General features: G+C 48.4%; 1 protein-coding gene across 1 annotated transcript in view; it reads left to right on the top strand.

Annotated features, from left to right (window-relative positions):
* LOC149428164 (semaphorin-3B-like) overlaps window positions 1-10,068 on the top strand; it is a 33,563-nt gene extending 23,495 nt beyond the window's left edge. The window contains exons 11-15 of the mRNA XM_089667643.1: window positions 1,036-1,077; window positions 1,154-1,311; window positions 4,504-4,559; window positions 5,001-5,140; window positions 8,483-10,068. Coding sequence (XP_089523769.1) covers window positions 1,036-1,077; window positions 1,154-1,311; window positions 4,504-4,559; window positions 5,001-5,140; window positions 8,483-8,962 — 876 coding nt within the window. The 3' untranslated portion in view covers window positions 8,963-10,068. The remainder of the gene's footprint in view (window positions 1-1,035; window positions 1,078-1,153; window positions 1,312-4,503; window positions 4,560-5,000; window positions 5,141-8,482) is intronic.
* The last annotated feature ends 8,400 nt before the right edge of the window (window positions 10,069-18,468 follow it).

Here is an 18,468-nt window from a genome sequence, read left to right as displayed (position 1 = left end):
ATTGCCCCGTCCATCGTCCCTTTGATGTGGTGCAGTTGTCCTGTCCCCTTATCAGAAAAACACCCCCAAAGCAGAATGTTTCCTCCACCACGTTTCACAGTTGGGATGGTGTTCTTGGGGTCATAGGCAGCATTCCTCCTCCTCCAAACATGGCGAGTTGAGTTGATGCCAAAGAGCTGGATTTTGGTCTCGTCTGACCACAACACTTCCCACCAGTCCTCCTCTGCATCATTCAGATGTTCAGTGGCAGACTTCAGACGGGCCTGGACATGTGCTTTCTTGAGCAGAGGGACCTTGCGGGCACTGCAGGATTTCAGTCCTTGTCTGCGTAGTGTGTTACCAATTGTTTTCTTGGTGACTGTGGTCCCAGCTGCCTGGAGATCATTTGTTAGACGCATTTCTTTTGAATTTTTTGTTGCTATTCTGTCTCTCAGTGTTACAATACACCAAACATTTGATTTTTAGACCGATCATTTCTTTGTGAGACATTTCGTAGGGGGGAATAAATTTTAGCATGCATTGTAACATGACAACATGGGGGACATTTCAGGGGGGAGGGGGGATACATTGTAACATGACAACATGGGGGACATTTCGGGGGGGGGGAATACATTGTAACATGGGGGACATTTTGAGGGGGAGGGGGAATACATTGTGACATGACAACATGGGGGGCATTTCAGTGGGGGGAGGGGGAATACATGTTACAATGTATTCCCACTGACAACATGACAACATGAGGGACATTTCATGGGGGGATACATTGTAACATGACAACATGGGGGACATTTCAAGGGGGATGAAGACTTTTTCAAGGCATTGCATGTCCCAATGTCGGTGTCAGTTGGAGGAATGGTGCCCCAAGGGCCAGATAAGGACAATCAAAGGGCCACATCCGGCCCCCGGGCCGCAGTTTGGAGATCACTGGTTTAGAGAATAGTGACATTTTGAGCCAAGAAAGCAGTCCAGTGTTACGTATTGAGTTCGTAGATTTTCTTGTCCTACATGTGATGTTTTTCTTCCTTCCATTCACAGAACGGCTCGGCGATCACCAGCATGCAGCTCTCATCGAAGCGGGTAAGCAGGACAGAGTGTTTGCTGATGTCAATATTGACCGTCTTCCATCTGACGCTTGTGTTTGCTGTCTCCCCAGCAACAACTATACGTGGGCTCGGCGGTCGGCGTTTCCCAGGTGCCTCTGCACCGTTGCGGTATCTACGGGAAGGCCTGCGCAGAGTGCTGCCTGGCTCGGGATCCCTACTGTGCCTGGGATGGGAACAGCTGTACCCGGTACCTACCTAATACAAAGAGGTGAGTGACACCGTCCCACAATCATGACGTATCCAGTCTCTGGGTCTCACCAGCTTCCAGCAGAGTGCCCCTTTACCCCCTGCCTACCGGGCACTGTCACCCCCTTCCTGCCCAGGGCCAAATTTTCAGCTTTCAGCGCTGTCACACTTTCAATGACAATTGCACGGTCATGCAACACTGTACTCATATGAAATTTTTAGCATTTTTTTTCGAACAAATAGAACTTTCTTTTGGTGGTATTTACTCGTCGCTTTGGGTTTTATTTTTTATAAACAAAAAAGAGCAAAAATTTGAAAAAAAAAAAGTTTTCTTTGTTTCTATTATAACATTTTGCAAACTGGTAATTTTTCTCCTTCACTGATGTGCATTGATGAGGCTGCACTGATGGGCACACATAGGTGGCACTGATGGGAACGGATAGGTGGCATTGATAGGCAGCACTGATGGGCACTGATGAGGTGGCATGGATAGGCAGCATTGATGGGCACTGATGAGGTGGCACGGATAAGCAGCACTGATGCACACGGATAGGTGGCATTGATAGGCAGCACTGATGGGCACTGATGAGGTGGCACAGATAGGCAGCAGTGATGGACACAGGTGGCATTGATAGGCAGCACTGATAGGCAGCACTGATGGGCACTGATGAGGTGGCACGAATAGGCAGCACTGATGAGGTGGCACGGATAGGCAGCACTGATGGGCTACTGATAGGCAGCACTGATGAGGTGGCATGGCTAGGCAGCACTGATGGGCTACTGATAGGCAGCACTGATGGGCACGGATAGGTGGCATGGATAGGCAGCACTGATGGGCACGGATAGGTGGCACTGACTGGCGGCACTGCTGACAATTGCCGGTTCTCGGCAGTTCTTTCCTCACACTGACAGGGTGATGAAAGTGCAGCCAATAACCGGCAACTGCATATACCTGGTGATCTGCTGTGTCATTGGACTGGTGTGATTGGCTGCTGCGATTGGCCTTTTTACCACATCACATGATCAGCTGTGTCCGTAGGAGATCACCGGGTGTGTGCCGCTGGGGGCGCGGGTGAGGGCATGTTCTGGGAGGACATCATATGACACCCTCCCAGAACTGGGCAAGCGCACTGTAGCCATCATTCAGCCATAGCACGGCTGGCAAGTGGTTCTCCAGTGTAGTTCTGTCATTATCAAGGAAGGCCAAGGGTGCCGGACTGACTGCTTCCTGAATTCTGTAGGAACATAGTGTGTAAAGAGCAGTCCTTTGTGGCTGACTCTTGAGCTACTGTACTTAGTCTATTGGAGAGTTAAACCTTGGTTTCTATCATTCAACAAAAAAAAATATAAAAGCATAAAATTGTGAAATATTGTTTTAAAGCTGAACTCCAGCATTTCCCACACATGCTGAAACTGACTACTCTCAATTCCCTGCAAACCTGCATCTCCACAATATAATCCTTGGAAAGTTAAAGCATCTATCTTCTGCCCACCTTAATTTCCTGTGCAATCTGCTGAACAGTTGCTTGATTACTCTATTAGATCTGATCAGTAGATTGCGCAGACAAAGTCTGTACCACCCAGCTCCCAGCAGGAAGAACCATGCATGTTTTCAAGGGATTTTTTTTCTTTTTGTCAATGTTCTGCTGTTCCTGAGCATTATATGGAAGATCACATCCCTGGCATCCCTTAAGATGTGCAGGCTGACTTTATGAGCAATCTGCTGATCAGTTGCTTGATTACTCTATTAGATCTGATCAGTAAATTACACAACTAAAATATGTACTGCCCAGCAGGGAGAAACATGCATGTCTAAAGAGATTTTTCTTCTCTTAGTCATGTGTGTCAGTCACTGCTCTGCTGATCCAGAGCATTATATGAAAGACCCCATGCCCAGCATCCCTTAAGACGTGCATGCTCAGACTTTAGCTGTGTAATCTGTTGATCAGTTGCATGATTGCTCAATTAGATCTGATCAGTAGATTGCACAGACAAAGTCTGTACCACCCAGTGCCCATCAGGGAGAAACATGCATGTCTAAAGGGATTTTTTTTTTGTTTTCATCATGCGTCAGTCACTGTTCTGCTGTTACTGAGCATTATATGGAAGAACACATCCCTAGCATCCCTTAAAGTGATACTAAAGTTTTTTGTTTTTTCTTTTAAATAACAAACATGTCATACTTACCTGCTCTGTGCACTGGTTTTGCACAGAGCAGCCCAGATCCTCTTCTTCGGGTGAAGGTAAAAAACCTTGAGCCTTTAGAACAGGGGTGGGCAAACTTTTTGACTTGAGGGCCGCAATGGGTTCATATATTAGACCCGGGGGCCGGACCAAGAGTAGATGAATGATGTGTATAGTATAGTAATTCATCCCCCATATAGTAATTCATCCCCCATAGTAATTCATCCCCCATAGTAATTCATCCCCCATATTAATTCATCCCCCATAGTAATTCATCCCCCATATTAATTCATCCCCCATATTAAGTCCCCCCTGTGTCAATTCACTTACCTTTGCTCCGCGCGTTCCTCTCGCCATATTCCCGCGCCGTTCCAGTGTAGCATGAAAATCTGTCTCCTATGAGGATCTGTCCCCCTCAACGTATCTGCGCATGTGCCAGTTTCAGGCATTAGCAGCCGATCGGCGATCTCCGGCACATGCGCAGATACGTCGAGGGGGACAGATCCTCATAGGAGACAGATTTTCATGCTACACCGGTCTTCAGGGCGGACTGTGAGAGGAGCCTAGCGGGAGCCTAGCTCCGCGAGCCGGATTAAAAGGTCCGCCGGGCCGTATACGGCCCGCGGGCCGTAGTTTGCCCATTGCTGCTTTAGAACCACTTTAGGACGTGCATGCTCAGACTTTACCTGTGCAATCTGCTGATCAGTTGCTTGATAACTCTATTAGGTCTGATCAATAGATTACACAAATAAAGTGTGTACCACCCAGCAGGGAGAAGCATGCATGTCTAAAGGGATGCCCAACATGACCTTCACCTCCTTTTCTTGCACACAAGGAGAAGCTAACGTGCCATCCACACTATTATGTCTATGTCCCTCCTATACACTGTGTTGACTGATAGCACAAAAAGGCAGATTGAATATTTTACTTCCACATATATGTCTGTACGTGGTGCACATACTGTTTTGTGGACTTCTTCACGATCAGTCTGTCTTCTCTTCGGTGTGCTGATTCTGTCCTCTTCCTCCAGGAGGTCTCGTCGGCAGGATGTGAGAAATGGTGACCCCAGCAGTCTGTGTTCAGGAGGTGAGTGTCCACTTAGGATCTTCCCTTTAAATGAAAGCAATACCAATAAATTATAAAAAAAAAAGTAAAATAACAGATAATAAACATAGCACCATAGGTGGACTGACAACTCATGGGGCCCCTGCTCAATAGGGGATCATGGGGCCCCTGTGTCCTCACCCACACTCAAACCACACCAAAAAAAGCCTATGAAAGGTACTAGGGGCATCTCATGGGACCCCCTACTGACCCTAGGCCCTCGGGCAGTGCCCGAGTTCCCGAATGGTCAGTCCGCCCCTGCATAGCCCTACCTGCTAATGGGATATGATCATGTGTTCACTGGACCAGGAAACTAATGATGGGTGGTGGTTCACCTACTGGGACTTGTAGTTCTGGGGCTCCGGGACCCCCATCTCTTGTGTGTGGACATCAGTACATAAAGTTTCATCTCTTTCCATACAGAGCAGCAGAGGGTGACTGTTCAGGAGAAGCGCCTGTTTGGAGTTGAGGGAAGTACAGCATTCCTAGAGTGTCTCCCCAAATCCCTGCGCGCCCGGGTCACATGGACTCATCAGAAGTCTCCAGAGACACCCAGGAAAGAGGTAAGAGATGCAATCCTTAGCTCAGGCTGTAGGTGACCTGAGACCTCATCTAGTGCAGGACCTCAGGAATGGGCGCACTCCAGAGCAGAGCCAGGTTGAGATTACATGGGAGCCTAGGTCAGCATTTGACTCAAAGAGGTGCTGGGAACTTTGAGACTTGGAGTCAGATGAAGGAAAACTTCAAACAAACTCAATATTGAGGTTGCTCCCACACAACAAGGCCTCCTTTGATGGGCACCCAACAGCAGCTCAAACCATAGATATACAGAAAAGAGCACCACCCCAAGACAGGAGGCAGGAGCCCAAGATCATTTTAATTGCTCGTAAAAAAGTAAATTGTTACTCCACGAGGAAAGTTCTGCAATGGTTCTAATACAGATCTGTGAAGTTACTGTTCAACCAAGCTTTATCCTGTGTTGAGCCTTGATGAAGGGGTGGGGGGGTGTAGCCCCCAAAACGCTATTTTTACCAACAATTATAATTCTCTTAGATCCTTCCGTTTTGGTCAGGCACTCTTTTCTGTATGGTTGTAGGCCAGCATTTGAGCACCTCCTCCTTCCAGTAAAAAAAAGGTGGCAGTTGTGGGTGGCAGTCTCTGTCAAGTCCTCACCCTCCTGTAGGGTGAATCTGGGCTAAGAATGATATGAATTACAATAGTAAAAAAGAAGTTCAAACAGGTAACAATGTAGGTATGGCTGCTCCCCAAAGAACCAGAACCAGACCAAAAGTGGTAAAGGCCAACTGTTTCAGACAGAAATTTTTCATGGTGATCCTTGAAAATGTGTTTGGATCAAAATGTAGACTTTGCTAAAAGCTTTTGGCCACCTTTTTGTATGATCTGTGCTTCTGGGCCAGGTTCCTCCTTGGACAGTCAACTATAGAACTCAACGAAATAAAAAAAATCTAGTACTCAAATCAGTTGAGTACTAGATGATGAAGGTAGCTTTCAACAGTAAAAAAAAGGTTCAAGCAGGTAACAAGGCAAGTATGCACACTAAAGAAGCCCACACCAAAGTCGTGAAGGTCAACTGTTCCAAAGAAAAATTCTTCATCCTCGAAACTGTGTGTAGATCAAAATTCAGACTTCATATGACGGGGGTGCCAAAAGGCTTTTAGTGACCTTGTTTTGGTCCAGGTTCCTCCCAGGACAGTCAACCGTAGAACTCAACACAAAAAATTAAACAGCGGAGTCCCAGACGTTGAAGGCAACGTTCAATGGTTAAAAATTTCCAAGCAGGTAACAATGTATGTATGCACGCTAAAGAAACCCAGATCGAAAGTGGTAAAGGCCATCTGTTCCAAAGAGAAATAATTCATAGTGATCCTTGAAATGTGTTTAGATCAAAATTTAGACTTCATACAAGGGGTGCCAAAAAGCTTTTAGTGACCGTGTTTTGGGCCAGATTCCTCCTGGCAGAGTCAACCATAGAACTCAACACAACAAAAACAGTTGAGTCCTTGATGCTGAAGGCAACATTCCTTCTGACGCAAATAAAGTGTTCTTGGTTCTGAAGCCAGTAGCAGTTGGTCACATTCAGCTGGATGTTTGAAGACGTTTTGTGACTTCTTAAAGCCACTTCTTCAGTTCCAGATTATGAAGCATTCACTAAATAAATTTTTCCACCTCTGGGTCTATTAGTCTGTTATTGAAAGACACCCAACGCTTTAATTTAAGGAGGAGTTCTTCCTCTTCCTGTTAAGAAATCTAAGTTGCGCAGAAAAATTTGAGACAACAAAACAGCATTCAGAAACCCTGTCAACTGTTCATCTCCTTTGAAAAGCCAGACAACCTCACAGTATAAATGTCACGGTCAGGCTCAGAGACAAGTAGCTCCAGTAGTTGAGATACCAGCAGGAAAAGTACATCGGCAGCTCACCCTGGCGGTTGACACGGGCTCACCCAAGGCACGGAGTCTAAGCACTAACTGGTATTGACCAGAGCCCCTCATGGTGGAGATGGGTTTTAGTAGCAGTTTGGGTTCCTCAGGATTGCCCCACCAGGAGGTGAGCAGGCCGAGGTTCAGTATCAGATATAGCTGGCTTGTTCCTTGTCTATGCTTCTGCTAGATCCCTACCAAAGGTCAGTAACAAGTGGTTTCAGGTTGGAATCAAGCAGAAACGTAGTCAAGAAACAAGCCAAAGGTTGGTATCAAGTGGTTTCAGGTTGGAATCAAGCAGAAGCGTAGTCAAGAAACAAGCCAAAAGGTCGGTATGAAGTGGTTTCAGGCTGGGATCAAGTGGAAGTGTAGTCGAAGAACAAGCCAAAGGTCAACAACAAGTGGTTGCCAGTTGGAATCAAGCAGAAGCGTAGTCAAGGAACAAACCAAAGGTCAACAATAAGTGGTTTCAGGTTGGGATCAAGCAGAAGCGTAGTCAAGGAACAAGCCAATGGTCGGTATCAAGTGGCTGGGAAGATATGGATGACAGCGGGAGGGACAAGAGCGAGATATTGGCAGGAGAGAGGACAATAATCTGACAAACAGGAAGTGCAAAGGCATGGCCTAAATAGGAAGTTCATGGCAGGGGCAAAGAATTCAATGTTCACGAGAAACGCAGTACAAGACAAGATTGTGTAAGGCAGGGGTCTTCAAACTTTCTAAACAAAGGGTCAGTTTTCTGTCCTTCAGACTTTAGGAGGGCTGAGCTGTGGCCAGTAGGTGTAAATAAAGTCCTGACATCAGTGGAAAAAAGCCTCATAGTTGGTGGCAATGGGAGGAAGTCTCCTCTGCTCGGTAGGTGGGAATTAATCCCATTGCCACCAACTATGAGGCTTTTTTCCACTGATGTCGGGACTTTATTTCTTCGGTGTCATTGGGATGAATTGTGCCCCATTGTTGGTGTCATTGGGATCAATTTTGCCCTGTCACTGGGCTCTATTGTTGGTGTCATTATTGAAAGGAATTGTGCCCCTATGGTGGTGTCAGTGGGGGAATTATGGCCCATTGTTAGTATAAGTGGATGAAACAATGCCCTGAGGGCCAGGTAAAAGCAAGCAAAGGGCCGCAGTTTGGAGGCCACTGGTCTAAGGGTTCAGATAGGGAGCTGTCCAGCATCTCAAGTGTTCAGCAAGAAGAGTCGCTGTCAGACACAGCAGAGGTCCCGGGTTCAGATCCAGCTTCTTACAATAATTTTTTTGCATTTGAGTAGAATTCAAGGCTCCTTCCTAGGTATGTGACAGGGTACATATTCCCCTTGGAGCTGTGGTGGGCCCACTGGTGTTACTGCCGAGTTTCTTCAAAAACTGTGAATGCACTTTTGTCTTAGTGTCCCCAACCTGAAGGATATATACTGTATGTTTCTCCTTGTTGGTTTGCACATGGTGACCTTGTGTTCCCTTTTCAGGTGCAGTTCGATGAGCGTATTATCGGTACTGATCGTGGGATCCTACTGCGCACAGTGATGAGGCGTGACGCCGGGACCTATCTGTGCCACTCTTCAGAACACGGCTTCACGCAGGTCCTCCTTCAGCTTAACCTAGAAATCATTCCCACCTACCGAGCAGAGGAGACCCTTGGCCCCCATCGCGTTCCACCGATGAGGTGGTACCAGGACTTCATGCGGCTTGTCCAACAGCCAGGCTCCAAAGGTGAGCAGATGTGCGAGGAGCTGTGGGCCCGCAAAGGCCGGGCCACGCACCCACCAGGCCCCCAGGGAGCTCCTCAGGTACCGGCGGCAAAGGGCCCAGGCCGACCGATGCCACCTCTAAGCATAAAAGCGAAAGCCCAGAAATGGAAACACCTGGAGGACAAGATCAAAGTGCGAAATCGCCGGACGCACGGGCACCAAAGGGCTGAACGGGGCCCTCGCAGCGCTTCAAGTTAGGTGAGGGGACTCCCAAAATGTTGTGAACTTGTACGAAGGCTGGTGTGGGAAACCCTCTGCGGGGGGGGGCCGTCTTTGACACTTTGGAGGACCTTTGTGTCAATCCTGGGACAATATAACAACGTACAATGTACTGCTCTGTCGCCCTAACCTCTACCAAAGACTGCAGCCCACCGCGCTCCAAAACCATCACCATTCCTACGCACTCCAAAAGTGGCCTCCTTACCAACAGAAGATTCGGCTTGCAGACCGGTGACATGGCGGGAAAGGGAACGGCTGGGCATTTGTGGATTCTGGAGGTATCTAAACCGTGTTTGCACCTTTACTAAACACATAACCCAACAACTTCAGCGCCACTTCAGAAGACTTTTCCTTCCACCATTAATGGCGTTCCTCAAGTTCCTAACAGCTAGAAGCAAGAATTACAAATCTACGGCCCCACCTTGTTCTCATGTCTCCGGTTCCTCAAAATGGACAGACCCAACCACTCACATCTCCGAAGTTTCCGTACCCGACACTCCGTGTTATTTTATCACACCCTACAAATATTTATTTCAAAATGCCGGACCGGGTTTACCTGCCTTCCAGCACCGCGTGTTCCTCAAGTTCCTAACAGCTAGGAGCAAGAATTACAAATCTACGGCCCACCTTGTCCTCACGTCTCCGGTTCCTCACAAATGGACAGACCCAACCACTCACATCTCCGAAGTTCCCGTACCCGACACTCCACGTTATTTTATCACACCCTACAAATATTTATTTAAAAACGGCGGCAACGGGTTTACCCGCCTTCCAGCACCGCTGCCATTGTCGTACCTGGCCCAGCGTGACTTGGGTGCACTAAGTTCCCCTCCCCCCCCCCCAACCATGGAGCTGCCTTTGTTGTACAGACAGACTTTATATATATATATATTATTATTAGTGTAAATATTATTATTAAAGTCTAAATTAACCCTTTGTTTTCTGCTGCTACAGATGGAAAGCGATCGGGCTCAGCCTGATCACCGGCACCAATCGGGTGAGGGGTGGGGGGTGCTGGACAACCGGCGCACAGCCGGAAAGACCTATTAAGTTAACACAATAAAAAGCGATTTATTTAAAACGTGCGTCTTCTCGTCTGCGTGTGAATATTCTCCACTGAACTAACACCAAACAAAAGGGATAGGACCTCTCCGAATTGTAGTATGTGTCCCCGATGGTTGGAATTCCCATCACTTCCTGTCCTGGCAGGAAGGGCTGGAAAATATGTCCTGTGGGGGCACAGCATAGGGAAGCACAGAGACCCAGTGATGACATCACTGGGTCTAACTGAAGGTATGTATAAAAACCATATGCTATGCATATACCATGCCAGTGGGGATCCCTCTAGAAGCTGGAAATCACTGTGGTAGTCATGGCTACTACACCGCTACTAGTCCACTACTACACCGCTACCAGTCCACTACTACAGGGCTACTACACCGCTACTATTCCACTACTACAGGGCTACTACACCGCTACTAGTCCACTACTACAGTGCTACTACACCGCTACTACACCGCTACTACACCACTACTAGTCCACTACTACAGGGCTACTACACCACTACTAGTCCACTACTACACCACTACTAGTCCTCTACTACACCGCTACAATTCCACTACTACACCGCTACTAGTCCACTACTACAGGGCTACTACACCGCTACTAGTCCACTACTACACCGCTACTATTCCACTACTACAGGGCTACTACACCGCTACTAGTCCACTACTACAGGGCTACTACACCGCTACTAGTCCTCTACTACACCACTACTAGTCCACTACTACACCACTACTAGTCCTCTACTACACCGCTACTAGTCCACTACTACAGAGCTACTACACCGCTACTAATCCACTACTACAGGGCTACTACACCGCTACTAGTCCACTATTACACCGCTACTAGTCCACCACTACACCGCTACTAGTCCACCACTACACCGCTACTAGTCCACCACTACACCGCTAATAGTCCACTACTACACCGATACTAATCCACTACTACAGGGCTACTACACCATTACTAGTCCACTACTACAGGGCTACTACACCGCTACTAATCCACTACTACAGGGCTACTACACCGCTATTAGTCTACTACTACAGGGCTACTACACTGCTACTAGTCCACTACTACAGGGCTACTAGTCCACTACTACAGGGCTACTACAGCTACTAGATTCTGGGTCCTGTACCGAGCGGCTGCCCTGCTGCACGGTGAACACAGGAGTTCGGTCGCTGGGCACAGGCGCCTCTCAGAGGATGCTTTGCATTTTCTCTATGACTGCACAGCATTCTCTGATTGGATGAGGTGGAGAGCATGACGTAATCCCTCACCTCGTCCATTCAGAGCACTCTGTACATTGAGGGAATCTCCTAATGATGAGTGTAAATACAGAAATGTACATGATTTCAAAATGTACAAAAAAAATTCATAAAAATAAATTGCCCGTACAGGTACAATATTAAAGACAAGGAGTGTGACGATCGCAGCGTCAGACCCCAGACCTTCTCACCAAACTCGTGACCGAAGGACTAGCCAATCTAAAACCGCACTGTCACGTGCTTAACAATGCCACGCACAGCTGCGCCCTGCACAAAGATTTTCCAGCTAATGGACCACAATCTGTGTACCGGCAGCCTGGACGCGATTGTTACTGGGTCAGGTTAATTACGCAATTAACCCTTCACACTGCCACCACCTCCTTTTTGTACAGAGAAAGGGGAAACTCGGCGATATCAGCAATAACACTATGATGTTTGCATAAGCGTCTGTATACCACTGTCACCACAGGCAGCGATATACCGAAGTTTAAAACACACAGTAGCACTCTTCAGAGGCAGGGATTCTTAGTTTGCATTAAAGAGCTTTAGAAACAGTTCAACACTTTCAGAAAGTAGAATTTATTACTAAAACGTCAAAAGGGTGCAATAAAAATATTTACAGAAAAGATGTAGCGTGTGTGTATATATACACAAACACACACAGAGAGATCAATAACACAGGAAAGAGATAACAGAAAGAAGTTTAGAGAGATAAAGTACTTGCCAAAAGTCCTGGGTTAAGCAGCTTTCAAGTTCTCTGAGCAAAAGGGCCATCTCCCAAAGTTGGTTCCGATGTTAAAAGGGAGCTTCTTCAACTTCAACTCAGCTTGGCTTTTCTAGGAACTCAGCAGGGTGTCTCCCTGAAGCAGAGAACCAATCGCCTCGTTTGGGTGGGTGCTGCAGGCGGAGACCCAAGCTAGAACCAAAATCCCTCCCAAGTTGATACCAGGGCAATAACTTTCCCTGGATACATGTAACATTCTATCCACGAGTAGATTAATATGCAGAATCATCTGCTGAACGTCTAGATATGAAATAGGACATACCTGCTGAGACGGTTAAGGAGATATCATTTTCTGCTCTCCTGTAGATGTCAGCTAGGGGGTGTAATATATCAGGCGACTTGTATTAAAGTGACCGGTGTGAATATATGCCCAGTTTTTATGTAAGTCTTCCATAATCCAAGATATGGAATCATAGGGGAAAATAGATTTTGAATGAGGTGTCTGTTTTACGGCTTATCTGGCATGTCTTTGAAGCCCAGCGAAGGACTGGTTTATGGTTTTGCAATCCTTTTCCAAGCAAGAGTCTCACAGACATGGGGGGGGGGGGGGGGGGTCAGGCTAATTGGGGTTTATAAACATGATGCCCTCCCAATGTGTTTGCTGCTTGTGATCTCTACATCATACAGATCACGTCACTAAACAGAGGGGGAGGGGGGATTTGGAGAGAGATACAAGATGGAGGATCCTTAGCAAGATGGAGGACCGCATCCATCTTTGTGTGCACAATTGCTACAAGGTGTGTCTCCACCTCCTCCTTGGAAAAAAAAAAAGGTTAGAGGTGACCCCCCCAGTGATCAGACTGTACATTGTAACTTTATAGGAGGAGGAAGCATTTCCTCAGTCTCCCCTCCCCCAGTGATCAGCCTGTACATTGTAACTTTGTAGAAGGAGGAGGAAGCATTTCCTCAGTCTCCCCTCCCCCAGTGATCAGACTGTACATTGTAACTTTGTAGAAGGAGGAGGAAGAATTTCCTCAGTCTCCCCTCCCCCAGTGATCAGACCGTACATTGTAACTTTGTAGAAGGAGGAGGAGGCATTTCCTCAGTCTCCCCTCCCCCAGTGATCAGACTGTACATTGTAACTTTGTAGAAGGAGGAGGAAGCATTTCCTCAGTCTCCTCCCCCAGTGATCAGACTGTACATTGTAACTTTGTAGAAGGAGGAGGAAGAATTTCCTCAGTCTCCCCTCCCCCAGTGATCAGACCGTACATTGTAACTTTGTAGAAGGAGGAGGAGGCATTTCCTCAGTCTCCCCCAGTGATCAGACTGTACATTGTAACTTTGTAGAAGGAGGAGGGAGCCTTCCCTTAGTCTCCCCTCCCCCAGGGATCAGAGTGTACATTGTAACTTTGTAGAAGGAGGAGGAGGCATTTCCTCAGTCTCCCCTCCCCCAGTGATCAGACTGTACATTGTACCTTTGTAGAAGGAGGAGTAAGTTACACAATGATCATAGCCAGCACTATTGAACACAGCCAGGATTTACATGATTGTGTCATCTGTGAGCTGGAATCTCAGTACAGGAAGTAGATGGTGACCCCGGATGAAACCTGAACAAAGATGGTGCCGTCCTTCTGGAGCGGAAATCAGATGAAGGCGTGGTCAGGGGGAGAAGGCGTGGTCAGGGGGAGAGGTAACCAATACCTGGAGGGGTCACACTGATACATTGTATACATCTGATGACACTTCACATTACTAATCCATGAAGCTATACTTCTGACACCGGTGGCTCCAGCAGCATTGAGGGCGTGCACAAGCGCGCGCTCTGAGCCGCGGATCCGCGCTGCCTTCACACGTGTCTCTGGACGCCGTCTTGATGAATGTCTGACACCCGCTCCGGCCTCATCTGGGAGAAGAAAGCTGGCGGCAGTTCAAAGGCGATCGCCTGGATTCCGATGCGAGTGTGACTCATCCCGCGCTCACATCAATCGGCGGATCTGGAGCGGACATGTTGCCAGCATCTTCCAGGAACATGTTCGGGAGAGCAGACCAGTGCCTGCGTGTGTGGCAGAGTCCGTCCCTGCCAGCGGGGGTCGGCGGTGCAGGCCACCTGTTAGTCGGTGGGATACAGAGAAGTGAAGCAAGTAGTCACGCCAACTTTTAACTATTTAAAACTTGCGTTCGTATTTTATTTTCCAGAAATACATCATTTCTGTTTTCAGACTGGGTCTCTGTGCTTCTCTATGCAATGCATGGCTGGTGGGAGGGGCTGTACATAGCTTCCTGCCTCAATACACCTTCCAAGAGCCCCCAGTCCTGAGGCAGGCAGTGGGAGGAGCTATGCAAATATCAAAATGCAGCGATGTGGGCATTCCTAGGCAGGCCGTATTTGCATAAGTACCACCCACAGGTGATGCTGAGCTTCCACGATTGAAAGAACTGAAATCCAATGAATGAAAGGGGCGGGGCCAGTGAGTTTAATTTATGCTGCAGCATGTGACAAGGAGTGTTCCCACCTCCCCCCTGAAGAAAAAAAGTTAAAGGCGATCCCCCAGTGATCAGACTGTACATTGTAACTTTGTAGAAGGAGGAGGAGGCATTTCCTCAGTCTCCCCTCCCCCAGAGATCAGTCTGTACATTGTAACTTTGTAGAAGGAGGAGGTGGCATTTCCTCAGCCTCCCCTCCCCCAGTGATCAGACTGTACATTGTAACTTTGTAGGAGTACTCCTCCCATGAGCCCCCCAGTCCTGATGCATAGGTACCACCCACAGGTGATGGCGCGCTTCCACAATTGAAAGAGCTGAAATCCAATGAATGAAAGGGGCGGGGCCAGGGACATTTCTATTTATGCTGCGGCATGTGTACAGTCCTAAGAGGTCACATACTCACGGAGGTGGTTGGGGGGGGGGAGGTACTACTTTGGCTAAACCTCCTGGTTTTACTGCCCCGTAGCCATACATGTGAATGAGAACTTAAAGCCCCCGAAGAAGTCATTCCGTGGTTTCTTCCATCACAATGATGGCTACGATGTGGAATTGTCCTTTGAGCAAAGAAGACATATAAATGAATGATGGCGGCCTCCTTCCTTCCTCGTTGGGGGGGGTCACTTCTTGCCACGTTGCCATGGTGCAGGTACAATGCACCGGCCGGTTCAGTGTGGGCAGAGCTGCTGACTGATCCGGGCAAGTCCCAGCCAGGCGTGATGCAAGACGGCGTGGAAACTCGGAATGATCTCCGACACGGATTCCTTAGTGTGATGACACAACGATCGGAGTGTTACAACAGGACGATTCGGGGGGGGGGGGGCGCAGATGATGAAATTCTAAATATATAAAAAAAAAAGAACCAAAGATGACAAAAGTAAAAAAAAAAAAAAAATGAATGGCGGACGCGGTTGGGGCCCAGATATTTGATAAAGTATTGCAAAGGTGGGAGGTGACAGCCAATCAGAAATGTGTTTTCAGCTGTATGATCGTCTATACAATCCACTAGAAGCAACCAACAGCGATCGGCCATAACTCGATGCCCACCCACCTAATACTGGGTAGGTCCCCCTTTTGTCACCAAAACAGCCCTGACCCCCCCAGGCATGGACTCCACTAGACCTCTGTAGGGATCGGCACCAAGCCGTCAGTAGCAGATCCTTTAAGTCCTGTAAGTTGTGAGGTGGAGCCTTCATGGCTCGGACTTATTTTCCCAGCACCTCCTACAGATGCTCGATTGGATTGAGATCTGGAGAATTCGATTGGATTGAGATCTGGAGAATTCGATTGGATTGAGATCTGGAGAATTCGATTGGATTGAGATCTGGAGAGTTTGGAGGTCAAGTCAACACCTCGTTGCTGTGTTCCTCAAATCATTCTTGAGTTCATTAGACCAGGCCACCTCCTTCCATTGCTCTGTGGTCCAGTTCTGATACTCACATGCCCATTGTAGGTGCTTTTGGCTGTAGATATGGGTCAGCATGGGTATTGTGCTCCTCAAACCTCTGTTGAACCATTTTTGCAGTGTGACACATTATCCTGCTGGAAGAGGCCATTGTCATGAGGGAATATCTTTTTCATGAAGGGGTGTATTTGGTCACCAGCAATGTTTAGGTAGGTGGTACGTGTCAAGGAACAATCACATGAATAGAAGGATCCAAGGTATCCTAGAAGAACATTGGCCAAAGCATCACACTACCTCTGCCGGGTTTGTCTTCATCCCATCCTGGTGCCATCTCTTCCCCAGGTAAGTGACACCCACCCACCCGGCGGTCCACATCATGGAAAAGAAAATGTGATTCCTCAGCCCAGGCCACCTCCTTCCATTGCTCCATGGTCCAGTTCTGACGTTCATGTGCCCATTGTAGGTGCTTTTGGCTGTAGATATGGGTCGGCATGGGTATTGTGCTCCTCAAACCTCTGTTGAACCATTTTTGCAGTGTGACACATTATCCTGCTGGAAGAGGCCACTGTCATCAGGGAATACCATTTCCATGAAGGGGTGTACTTGGTCACCAGCAATGTTTAGGTAGGTGGTACGTGTCAAGGAACATCCACATGAATAGAAGGATCCAAGGTGTCCCAGAAGAACATTGGCGAAAGCATCACACCGCCTCCACCGGCTTTGTCTACGTCCCATCCTGGTGCCATCTCTTCCCCAGGTAAGTGATGCACACCCACCCAGCCATCCACATCACCAAAAAAAAAATTGTGATACCTCAGCCCAGGCCACCTCCTTCCATTGCTCTGTGGTCCAGTTCTGAAGCTCACATGCCCATTGTAGGTGCTTTTGGCTGTAGATATGGGTCGGCATGGGTATTGTGCTCCTCAAACCTCTGTTGAACCATTTTTGCAGTGTGGTGCATTATCCTGCTGGAAGAGGCCACTGTCATCAGGGAACACTGTTTCCATCAAGGGGTTTACTTGATCAACAGCAAAGTTTAGGTAGGTGGTACGTGTCAAGGAACATCCACATGAATAGAAGGATCCAAGGTATCCCAGAACATTCGCCAAAGCATCACACCGCCTCCACCGGCTTTGTCTTTGTCCTATCCTGGTGCCATCTCTTTCCAGGTAAGTGACACACACCCACATCATGGAAAAGATTCCTCAGACCAAGCCACCTCCTTCCATTGCTCCGTCGTCCAGTCCTGAAGTTCACATGCCCATTGTAGGCTCTTTCGGCTGTGGACACTGGTCAGAATGAGCCCCCTGACCGGCCTGCGGCTACACAGTCCCGTACACAACTGTGATGCTCTGGGTGTTCTAACACCTTTCTATCAGAACCAGAACTTTGAGCTCCTGTAGCTCTTCTATCAGATCGGACTATATGTCCATCAATGAGCCTTGGCAGCCCGTGACGTTGGTCACTAGTTGGCCGGTTTTCCTTCCTTGGACCACTTTTGGTCCTGACCCAGTGGTGTATTATATTTCTGTGCTGCCCTAGGCTCATTGGACATCCTCCAGCAACCCCCCAGCCTGTGGCGGATGACTCATCTGCTCTACACCGTCCTCCTCCGTTCCAGCACTCACTGGCACAGCTCGCAGAATGGTATCCATCAGGCACCACCAAAACCATGATGAGGACCAGGAAGGAGTTGGACACCATCCATCTTGTGGATCCCAGCTCCTGCTGTTCCCCTGCCTGCACTGCTCCCCAGTCATCAGCTGCCACTGTGTCACTTCTGCCAGGGGGGGCGGAAAAATGCCGCCCTAGGCAATTGCCTTCTTTGCCTCGCAACATATATGCCAGTCCTGGCCACTGTAGACTGGAAACGTCCTACAAGACCTGCAGTGCTGGAGTGGCTCCGCCCCAGTTGTCCAGACTTCACAATCTGGCCCTCCTCAAAGTCCCTCCAATCCTTACACTGGTCCTTGTTTTCTGCTTTCAACGCATCAACTTCAGGGGCAACATGTTCACTTGCTGCCTAATATATCCCTGCCTAATTTGGAGATTTCTGCAGTGTTGCCATTTTGGAGAAATGTTTTGGAATTGATGGGGATGGCCGATGAACCTCGACGCCAGCAGTACACATGTATGTGGCCCTGTTAATAAACACCTACCAGACTGAGAGCGTGCTGGCTGCACACTCCCAACCCGCTCCCTGCACACTTCCAACCCGATCCCTGCACACTCCCAACCTGCTCCCTGCAGACTCCCTGCACACTCCCCACCCGATCCCTGCACACTCCCTACCTGCTCCCTGCAGACTCCCAGCACGCTCCCTGCACACTCCCCACCCGATCCCTGCACACTCCCAACCCGCTCCCTGCACACTCCTAACTCGATCCCTGCACACTCCTAACCTGCTGCCTGCACACTCCCAGCACGCTTCCTGCACACTCCCAACCCGCTCCCTGCACACTCCCAACACTCTCCCTGCACACTCCCAACCCGCTCCCTGCACACTCCCTATCCGCTCCCTGCACACTCCCAACCCGATCCCTGC

This window comes from Staurois parvus, unplaced genomic scaffold (genome assembly GCF_062004578.1).
Source record: "Staurois parvus isolate SC_StPar_1 unplaced genomic scaffold, SC_StPar_1.0 ptg003455l, whole genome shotgun sequence".
Classification (NCBI taxonomy): Eukaryota; Metazoa; Chordata; class Amphibia; order Anura; family Ranidae; genus Staurois; species Staurois parvus.
This window is presented reverse-complemented; position numbering and strand designations above follow the sequence as displayed.